The sequence below is a fragment of the Mesitornis unicolor genome, unplaced genomic scaffold, assembly GCF_000695765.1.
Source record: "Mesitornis unicolor isolate BGI_N332 unplaced genomic scaffold, ASM69576v1 scaffold6357, whole genome shotgun sequence".
NCBI classification, from domain to species: Eukaryota; Metazoa; Chordata; class Aves; order Mesitornithiformes; family Mesitornithidae; genus Mesitornis; species Mesitornis unicolor.
In genome coordinates, this window is record NW_010194275.1 from 1 (window position 1) to 10,486 (window position 10,486).

Consider the following 10,486-nt stretch of genomic DNA (forward strand, 5'->3'; position numbering starts at 1 on the left):
AGGGGATGGGGGGTGGTTAAGCCTCACTGTGCTGCGGGCTTGTCCTGGTCGATGTCTCCCTGAGAGGGGAGCGCGGCCGCTGGAAAAGCCGAGGAGCCTGTGGGCTCCTGGTGCCAGCACGGTCTGTTCTTCAGCTGCCAGCATGTAATAAACATGGCTTATTTGCTCACTCGATCTAAATTTGGGTGATGTACAATCTCTTTGAGGGTATTAAGAGCTATAAAGAAAGTCCGGGCAAGTAATGTCCTGCTCTCATCTTTGCAGATGCTGGGAAAGAGGATGGAGGGGATGGTGTCCACAGCCTGGGTTCGTTGTCTCTTTACCAGGTCGAGGATTCCAGACTCGGTATGTGCTACAGTAGTTAAGAAACTGAAAAAAACCCAGATATTAGCCTGCTTAATTCTGTGATTTTTGTGGTGTGCTGGATTTCTGGATTCTGTGAGATAACCAGATATGCAGTTCACTGGGTGAAGAACTGGCTGAAGGGCAGAGCCCAAAGGATTGTAGTGAATGGGTCTACATCAGACTGGTGACTGGTCACCAGCAGTGTTCCTCGGGGCTTGATCCTAGGGCCAGTTCTGATCAATATTTTTATCAATGACCTGGATGCAGGAGGTGAACGCACTGTTAAGCAAGTTTGCTGACAGTACCAAACTAGGAGGTGCTGTTGACTCAAGGGACAAGAGGCCTTGTGGAAAGATCTAGATAGATTGGAGCATTGGGCAATCATCAGTGTGATGAGATTGAACAAGAACAAACGCTAGATTCTGTATCTAGGACAGAGTAGCACCGTGCACAAGTATAAATGGGAAGAGGAGTGGCTGGAGAGCAGCTCTGCAGAAAAGGATCTGGGGGTGCTGGTCAGCAGCAGGCTCGGTAGGAGTCGGCAGTGAGGACAAACTGCATCCTGGGGTGCACCAAACAGCATAACCAGCCGGTCAAAAAAGGTGACTGTCCTGCTGTATTCAGGGTTGGTGTGGTCTCACCTTGAGTACTGTGTGCAGCTCTGGGCCACACAATTTAAGAAGGATGTGAAGGTCCTTGAATGTGTCAAGAGGAGACCAACAAAGCAGGTGACAGGGCTGGAAGGCATGTCTTAGGAGAAGTGGCTGAGGCCTCTGGGTTTATCTAGTTTGGAGAAAAGGGTGACCTCAGCTCTCTACAGCTTCCTGAGGAGGAAACATGGAGAGCGAGCTGCTACTCACTTCTCCTTGGTGTCCAGTGACAGGATGTGTGGGAAAGGTTCAAAGCTGTGTCAAGGGAGGTTCAAACTGGACATTAGGAAGCATTTCTTTACTGAGGGTGTGGTCAAACCCTGGAACAGGATTCTGAGAGAGGTGGTTGATGCCCCCAGCCTGTCAGTATTTAGGAGGCATTTGGACAATCATCTTAACAACATGGTTTAGTTTTTGGTCAGCCCTGAACTGGTCAGGCAGTTGGACTAGATGATGGTTGTATGTCCCTTTCAACTGAAATAATCTAGTCTATTCAATAAATAACTAAAACTGATGAGATGGGAAATTTGTACATTTTTACATTTACATTTTTAGCTTATGTTTTTGCAAGACATCATCTAGTGTTAGCTGATTTACTTAAAATAATTCTTAAAGCCTTACACCATTCAGAGGCTAAGCAGAGGTTCTTCAATGAGATGCATGTGAATTAAGTGCTGTGCTGGTATAGAATGTTGTCCATGTATTTCTGTGCAGTTGTATGGCCAAACTCAAGAGTTAATGTGTTCATCAGCCAATCATTATAAAAATATGTTTGACTTAATGTTATAAAAGCTAAATTTGAGGTCACGTGTTGGTGCTTTGATGTTCTGAAAAGGAAGGTAGTTTAACAGGAAAGAATTTTTACAAAGGTTGAAGTATGTTTTAGAGAGTTATTTTGGTAACTGTAATAATAATAATTCAGCTATTTAGGAAAAACCATCTGTTTTTGTGAATTTCTTGTTCTAGGTATTTCAGCCACGGCCAGGAGATCATGAAAAGTATGGAGGTGACCCTGAGCAACCCCACAAAATCCATGTTATTACTAGAATAAAAAGTGTAGTTGGTCGTCCGTATTGGGAAAAGAAGATAATACATTGTCTTGGACTGGATAAAGTAAGACTGTTGTTATCTTATACTTACTGTGTACATCAGGAATGTAGAAACATGGGCTTGAATTGAGGTGGTGGGTTCGGTTTTTTTTGAAGGACCTCAGTTTTGCAGTCACAAAGCTTGAATTATTTTACAGCTGCTACAAATGCAGATGCGAAATCAATTATGTGTTTAAGAGCTGAGAGGAACATTAATGGCAAATGCCCATTTAGTGTGAATTCAGAATATCCCTGTATGGTATTGCTATGCATGCTTGAGGAGAACTTTACCTTGAAATCTCTGCTAAGATAATGAAAATAGTTCAGCAAATATTTTGAATTCAGTTTTCTGTGTGGGTCATATTATTCAGATATTGCAGGTAGGCAAATTAATGAAAAGGCTTCCAAAGCCAACACTAAGAGTTTGTGTGAAAGCTGTGTTTATCCAATTTTTTTAGGCCAACTGCACATTGTGCAAAGATTAATCTAGTCGGTGTGATATTACAGAGGAAAAAATCTGTGCTTTTGATCAGTTTAAGATCTGACTGAAACAAACAGTCTTACCTCTAAGCTCCTGTGTTTATATTATTTTTAACAGTTGGAAGAAATTTGAATATATTGATAATGTAATGGGAATAAAGTTGCCTGTATTATTTTACTGGAATCAAGTTTGATCAAGTTTTGATTTCTTATTTTTACATATGTAATTGATGCATGACTTAGTTCTCTAAATCTTGTATAAACCACATTTTGTTTATACAAAATGTCTTCATATTTTTACTGATAGTGTGAAAAAAACAGTGAAGAGAGATTTAGGGTTTGGCATTACATTTGTAAAATCTGCTTTATCCTTTATACAGGCACATCAGCCGAGACTGCATAAAAATATCCCTTCTGTGAATGCCAAACTGAAAGTTGTTAAACATCTCGTAAGGTTTGTTACCTATTTGTTTAATTTTGAACGCTTAACATAACTCTCCTCTAGTCACAGGGCTTCACTAAGCAAACTCTTTTGCCTGTAGAATCCAGCCACTGAAGCTACCTTATGGGTTGCCAACAGAAGAGGAAATGTCGGACACCTTTCTTACAAGCAAGGGAGAGCTTGTCATTAAACGGCGTCTGAAACCTGTGGAGCATAAAGAAATTAAGTCATGAGGTGTTCTAGTTGGATTTATATTATATAAAAGAAATAATTTAATTCCTGAATTAAGAGTTTTTGTATGAAATGTAGGCTTAATTCTTACCCTGTCTGGTACAAGTGGTGGAGGTGATGCTGATGCTTAAAGAAGGAATACATGTGCACAAATACAGCATTCAATGTTTGTAATGTATGCCTGAAATATTAAATGAAAACTTTCTTTCCTCATGTTTTAACTTTGTGGCTAGGTTACTGTACTTTATGGCTAGCTATTGGAGGACCTTATTTATAAAGTCAGAAGCAGAGAAGTAGAATGTATGTAACTAATGATGGACATTTCCCATCTAACAGTAGAGGTTTACAATGATGGTGCATGAGTTCACTGAGTGAAGAAAGGAGCTGGAATTGAAAGTCCCTCTCTACTAGTTAGATGAGAATTGGCTGGCTATCCACCTAGAGTGTCATCTGATAGAAGCAGGCATTTGGGTGACTCACCTTGGCCATCCAGAACTCGTGCTTGTTCCTTAGCAAGCAGTTTGTCATCTGGCCTCCTACGTAGCGTAAGAAGTATCTGAACCCACCATTTGGGAGTTAACAGGAGGAGTGATTCCTGTCTTGGTTGTATCATTTGTTTTTCAGGAAACATGCTCTCTCACTTCACATATATTTCTTGGTCCTAAATGTTTAATAGTAATAGCCTAAGAGCTGCAATCTGTGTGAAAGTTGATGTTTTTTCCATTCTAAAGTTGCAAACTTTAGAAATCTGGAGGCCCTGAAGCATACTTCTTTGACTCAAGTTAGTAATTGTGAGCTGCAAGCTTAGAAAATAACACCTTTTACTGAAGGATCTTGAATAGTACTGTGTGCATATTTTTATTTACAGTTTGAAGAATTGTGGCCAAAGTTAAGAAGCTGCTGCGGTATCAAATGATAAAGTAATTTTCATTCCAGGGAGCATGAATTCCATAGTTTATCACACTCTGAGCCTCTCCCACACTAGGCACCCTGTAGAGGAGTTAATCTTAATGACTGTTTGTTGTGAGAAGATCAGAGCGATGCAGTCGCTGAAAATGAGTGTTTATCCTTTCTTCATGATTGCAGAGAAGAGTAAACACCAGTAGGAGTTCAAAGGAATAGACATATCAGTAGAAGGATATAAAAGCTGGAGACACTATGTGCAGGAGAAGGAAAAAGGATAGGCTAAGGTAGTGGCACTGTAGAGTGCAATGGCTCCCATGGGAAGGCTGAAGGCAGAAACATAAAATTGAGCTGAAAAAACCTCAATTTCTCAACAAGCTATCGGCTGTAGTTGGAAAGACACAGAAAATACTGGTGTCAGTCTGAAATATGTAGAGCAGCAAGGAGAAAGTAAAGCAGATAAATGAATGTTGCTTTTCTTACCTCCCTCCTTCTTTCCAGCATCTGCACAGCAGCTTGCTCTGCAGTGTGCTAAAACTGCAGTCTCTGTGTGTGTTGTTGGCTATGTTCCCACAGGGAGGTACTCGAGTAAACCTGAAAATTGAGCCCTTTTGAAGGACATAGGTAGTGCCTCCAAGGCACAGGGCATGCTTAAAAGAGATGGCACAAGTACTGGGGCCCAGAAAATCAGGCAAATGGGTCTTGTTGCTGAGGGATAGCAAATAAAATTCTTGTACCAGGCTCCGTGTCCCAGAGCACCAAAGCCAGGGTTACTCAGCCTTACCCAGCACGTTCAGGATTTGTGTCTGTGGTACTGCAGCCTGGTAAATCCCCAACAGAGGGAGCATGGCCAGTTCTGTCATACACAGTATGTGTGTGAATGGATCTTCTATTCATTACGCTGTACAGACGTTACAACCTTCAAAAGTACTGCAATGTAAACTGGAAAGAGTATGTTAATGAACAAGCTTGCTTGGTGCAGGGCACAACTAAAGTGTGTGATAAACTACCTAAGTTAGAGCAGAGCTTGTAACTGCTTCCCAAGTACAGAAGAGGTAAAATGTTTTAGATAGCACCTGTTATTTCAGAGTAAGATTTAACTACAAGAGATGCTTACAGCTGTCTTTAACTGACAAGCTGGGCAGTTTTCATGAAAGAGGAAATGGTATTTTCTTAAATTTTTTAATATATGTGTAAAGTTGGGTGTTTCTGAAATGGGTCAGTGTTTCTTCCACGGTCACAACTGTCATACAGACAATCTGCTATCCCAAACCTTCTCTGTATAAGCATACATTCTCTAAAGATCTGCTGTCGGGCTTAAAAGCTGAACCATTGGGATGGACAAAACCAGTGTATGTCCACATCCTTTCACTAAATAAATAATTTAAATCTTCATGGAGCACAAGTAAGAGATGCTACCTTTTTGTGCAGGGTACAAAAAGGCTGACTTAAGATGATAGCAAAATTCTGGTTGGAAGGTACCTTGCAGGTCTCTAGTCCAACCTTCTGCTTAATGCAGAGCCAGCACTGAGGTCAGACCTGGTTGCTCAGGATTTTGTCCAGTTGGGTCTTGAAAATCCCTTGAAGAGAAAGATAGCTCAGCCTTTCTGGGCAGCCTGCTCTGCTGCCTGGCTGTCCGCATGGGCAAAAAGTTACATGCAGAATGCAGCCTTGTATCCAGCCTGAACCTCTCTTCTTTCAGCTTATGCCTGTTGTCACCTCTCTTCCCACTCTCCACTACTATGAGGAGCCAGCCTGGCTCCATGTCCTCAATTATCCCCCACAGGTGGCTAGTGTTAGGTCCACCTGAAGCTGTCTCTTGTCATGGATCAAGTGCCCCAGCCACCTTGGTAGCTCTGGTCAGCTCTCTGCTGACCTTGCTCTACTTAATTGGTCTTTCCAGTGTCAGGGGGCCTAAAACTGGACACTACTCTAGATGTGGTCTAACAAGTGCTTAGTAGAGGTGTATAATCCTTTCCCTTGGTCAATATAAGGGAAACACCACAAAGCCAAAGTAGGCAGGCTGACAAACTCAAAATGGGATTTATCTGTAACATTTGATAACAAACTCAAATTTAACTTTACTGTGACCAAAACCACTCTCAGACTCTGACAGACATTAACAGTCTACAGGTTCAAGATGTCAGTTGAGAATTAATACTGCACACAGCTGACTTAAGAATTCTTGGGCTTTAGGACCAATGATCCAAAATATGCAGTCACTCACCTAATAAAGGGAGGGCTTTCAGGCTTGAAGAGTTAACCTTAAGCAGTGTCTGAACTTAGGGGGAGAGTCCCCAGCTGCCAACACGCTGCTTTAAGGAGGACTATCTCAAAATATGCCCTCTAGCAGGGCCCCATTTATAGCCTAGTTGAATCTGATCTGTGGTCAAAATATGGTCATGTCAGCCCCCCCACTGGCTGAGGACCGCAACTTCATCACTTTTGAGCCCTGCTATGCAGATGTCACAAGAGCTATGGGGAGGAAGCTTTGGTGCCACTCTTGTTGGGTCTTTCTGGGGCCTTTGCCAAGGTAAGTGCATCTGCCACACAATCTATCCTATGACCACAGTCATGCCATCTCTAGGGGTCCCTTGGGCAATGTTGCATGGGCAGTCTACCGACCACATCCAGCAGATAGTAAGATTGCTGGAAGAGAAAGACAGGGGCTTGGGAAGCATAGGAGCAGCTGCCCTGCCTCCCTGCGGTACTGCCAATGCTTTTGTACTCCTGCAGGAGGAATTGAAATGGTCAAAAAACTAGAGGTCACAGTTTGGGGTTCAGGCCACTTGATCTGCATAGTGAACTCCTGCCAGTGGTGCCCCAGCAAAGAACCATACATACAACAAAGAACTGTACATACGTATCCCTGTGGGCCTGCAGTAGGTAAGTTTAGAATTTTTAATTAACATGGGGGCCCAAATTAGTGTTTTTGAAGCTGATGAGTTGAGAGTCAAACCATTACAAAAAGCCATAAATATATAGTGGGAGTGATGAGAGTAGTGGAGAAATGTCCCCTAGCAGACCCAACTCTGGTTACCCAGGGAGAAAACTACTCCCCAACACTTGTCAGCCCCTTCCATTCCTGAGGGTCTTCCAAACACTTCCTGGGGACCCACAGTGGCACTGTATTGGCACAAAGCCAACTGTGCAGAGCTGCCAGCAGGTCCCACTCTGCTCTTTGACCTCTGTTGCTGCTCACCCTACCTAGATGTAGTGCTGTCCCTGACACAGAGGGCCACCAGGAAGAGGAGAAAGAGGAGAAAGGGATTAGGGGAGGAAGCCCCAGATGATCCCACCTTGCTGCCCATTGCCTGAAGTCACCACCTGTGTTGCAACTTCAAGGCCATGAGCACAATGACTTCTCCCAAGCATGATGTCGCATAAGGCAGGCCACCTGTGTGACCCCACAGAGCCCCTGCATAACTTCACAGGGTTCGTATCTCTCATAACATGGTGCCTCTGTGGCAACAGGGAATCTGTGAAGCCCTGGGTTGGCCTAGAATCCTTTCGGTTTCCAAGGCCACCCAGTGGGCACAGCTGTTGACATTTGTAGGGATGGTGTCTTGTGCTGCCACCATGTCCTTGAGGGGCTGGTTAGTGCTTCTGCCTACAAGCCTGGACGTTGTGCGCTCTCTTCCCTGCTCTGCAGCTCCCTGTGGGTGCTGACCTTCCAAACCAGAGCCTAGCACAGTTGCTTGCTGCACTCTGTTTCTCATCCCAAGCCCTAAAGTCCCTTCTGTCCAGCTCCAGGCCACATTGCCTGGGCTTCCCCTTCATTAGCTGTTGATAGCATGGGAGGAACACAGAGAGAGTGTACAAATATGTAGACACAGCCATGAGGTTAGGGAAGTCAAAGCCTGCCTGGATTTGTTTCTGGCAAAGGATGTCAAAGGAAATGGGAAGTGCTTGATTAAGTATGTAGGTTACAAAAGTAAGGCTGGGGAATGTGTGGGTCTCCAGCTGAAGGAGCCACAGCGCAGTATCTCCTGCTGGTCATAATTCTAATTCTGGGGGTTAACGGAGTCACCAAAAACCTTGCACTGTTGCTGTTGGAGAAATCAGAAAGTGGCAACATTAGGCTATAATGAGCTGAGAGAAATGAGCTGCATTTGTTAGTGCTCTTTGCTGACCATTTTCAGTAGGGGCTACCTCCAGCGCCTTAAAATTCTCTGAAAAGGCCATAATTTTACCATGGCTTAATTATAGTTTCGTAATCTTCTAAACATAATGTTTAGCTATAAGTTGTGGCAGAATTTCTCTCTCTTTCAGGGTGAATGAAGTTGATAATAATTTTGTAAATCATTTTGCAAACAAACATGCTCAGTGTTACTCTTCATAGTGCAACTGAAAAAACACCCAACAAGAAGTAAAATATGATGGAAGTTTCCTACTAGAAGTTTCCTCACAGAACTACCACCTGTCTATTCTGACTTCCAGTTATTTGAACAATATGACGTTTAATCTTTTTAAGCCTGTCAGCTGAAAGTATACTGCTAATTGGCAGTGCGTTTTGTTATAAAGCCTCATGTTATTTTCTTCGTATGCAATTTCCTATGGAAAGAAAAAGAAATATTTTAGGACGTTTTCGTGAAAAAAAATCCTAATCTATCTGAGGGATGTTCCTGATTTTTTGAGTGACACAAGGACTTTTTTTCACATGCTTTTAAAAAGTAATCTTTTACTACCAGGAGATGGTGTGCTTCCACTGCATCATGCTGCAGCTTGAGGAAGGGATTGTGTTTGCTGTGTAAAACCCCTTGTAACAAACAATAGTTATGACTAAATCAAAAGGATTTTGCGGTAAAAAAAATAGAGTTAATAATTAATGAATGCAGATGTTACTGTATTTTCAGGCATACTCTATGCTTCTACTTTAAATGAATTCGTATATATAGTAATTTTATCAAAAGAAGCTTATAAAATAATAATAGAATTAATATTAGATTATTATTAGAATAAAACGCCTTTAACTGAAAAAATGAACAATCAAGATTTAAAATACTTGGATGTAGTTCTTGCAGAAATATAGCTTTCCTGAATAGAAAACTGATTCTGTGATTCTATCCATGTGAAACCAGGACACTTTTAATATCTGAAATATCGTTCAAGTGTTTGAAATGTTTGCACAGAAGTATCTTTTACTTGATTTCCTATTCTTTTATGTAGACCTTGCTGAAAATTTTGTGTTAAAGCTGTCTTTGGTGTTAAACAAATTATTCTACAGAATTTGCACATATTTGATTTCTGTGTAAAAAAGTAAACTGAAACTGAAAAGTTTTGATCCAAAATGCTTTGGATATTAGTCAAATTAGTATTAGTCTTCAAAAAGAAAAAAAGTTTTGAACCTAGTAGAACTGCACCATCACAATACATTCACCTGCATGGTATGTAGGTGTCTTAAATTGAATTTTGCTGCTTTGTCTATCCTATCCTATCCTATCCTATCCTATCCTATCCTATCCTATCCATCTATTTTTCTTTCAATCTATTTGTGTATGTGTGTAGGATTGTTTGCAGACTGACAAAGGATAAGAAAATAAACTTTCCTTTTTAGGCCTTTCTAATGTCTCTCTTAAAGTTGTTAAAGCATGCTGGTTTTATAACTGGCCTAATTTGTAATAATTTCTATTTACATATCTTATTCGTAGGCCCTTGAGTTGGGAAGTGAAGTGTAGGAGGCAGCATTACAAGGACTATTACTTCTGGGTGTGAGTGGCTGATAGGTTGAAGTAGACCTCCTTATGTCTTCAAAGATTTTATAACATTCAATGCCTGCTTACGCCTTTAGAATGAGAAAACAGCAGGATGAATATTACCATTTCATGGCTTTTACTCATTGGAGATTCCATAGACAAATAGCATGTAGATGATGCAGTAGCATCAGCAAAAGATAAGCTTTGTTGGCAATGTGTGCTTTGTCTTGTGTAGAAATTTGACTTGGTTGCCTAGCATGGTTGTTTCTAGCTTAGTTTTTCTTGGAGGTAATGTCAGGGTTGCTGGGGCATGTATGCTGAGCAGGGAAGCACAGGACACTGCCTGATGTACTACAAAGAGCTACGTAACTATCTAGCTGAATAGGCTGTAAAGGAAGGGGGTTTTGTGGGGGTCTTTGCTGGATTTTTTTTTTCAGATATTTGCTTATCTCAAAATGAAAAATAAGAGCAAGTTTTCCATTGGCTGCAGAGACTGAGGCTAAAGTAGAACAGATGCTAACTTGAACTTGTTAAAATATAGGTATTTTTGTTACAGTTTTTTCAATATTGGATTTAAAAACACCTCAGCATCACTGAGGAAGCTTCACTGAGATTGCAGTACAGCCAAACCCAGACAGCCCTGCAGTTTAT

The 10,486-nt window shown here is 41.6% G+C and overlaps 1 protein-coding gene across 1 annotated transcript; it reads left to right on the plus strand.

The window, feature by feature from the left end:
• Window positions 1-264: 264 nt before the first annotated feature.
• On the plus strand, window positions 265-3,293 carry MRPL30 (mitochondrial ribosomal protein L30; the record flags this gene model as incomplete). Its single annotated transcript, XM_010187735.1, has 4 exons — window positions 265-345; window positions 1,962-2,108; window positions 2,944-3,017; window positions 3,106-3,293. Coding segments are annotated over 4 exons (435 nt in total), but the record flags the coding sequence as incomplete, so codon positions are not given.
• Between the last annotated feature and the right edge of the window lie 7,193 nt (window positions 3,294-10,486).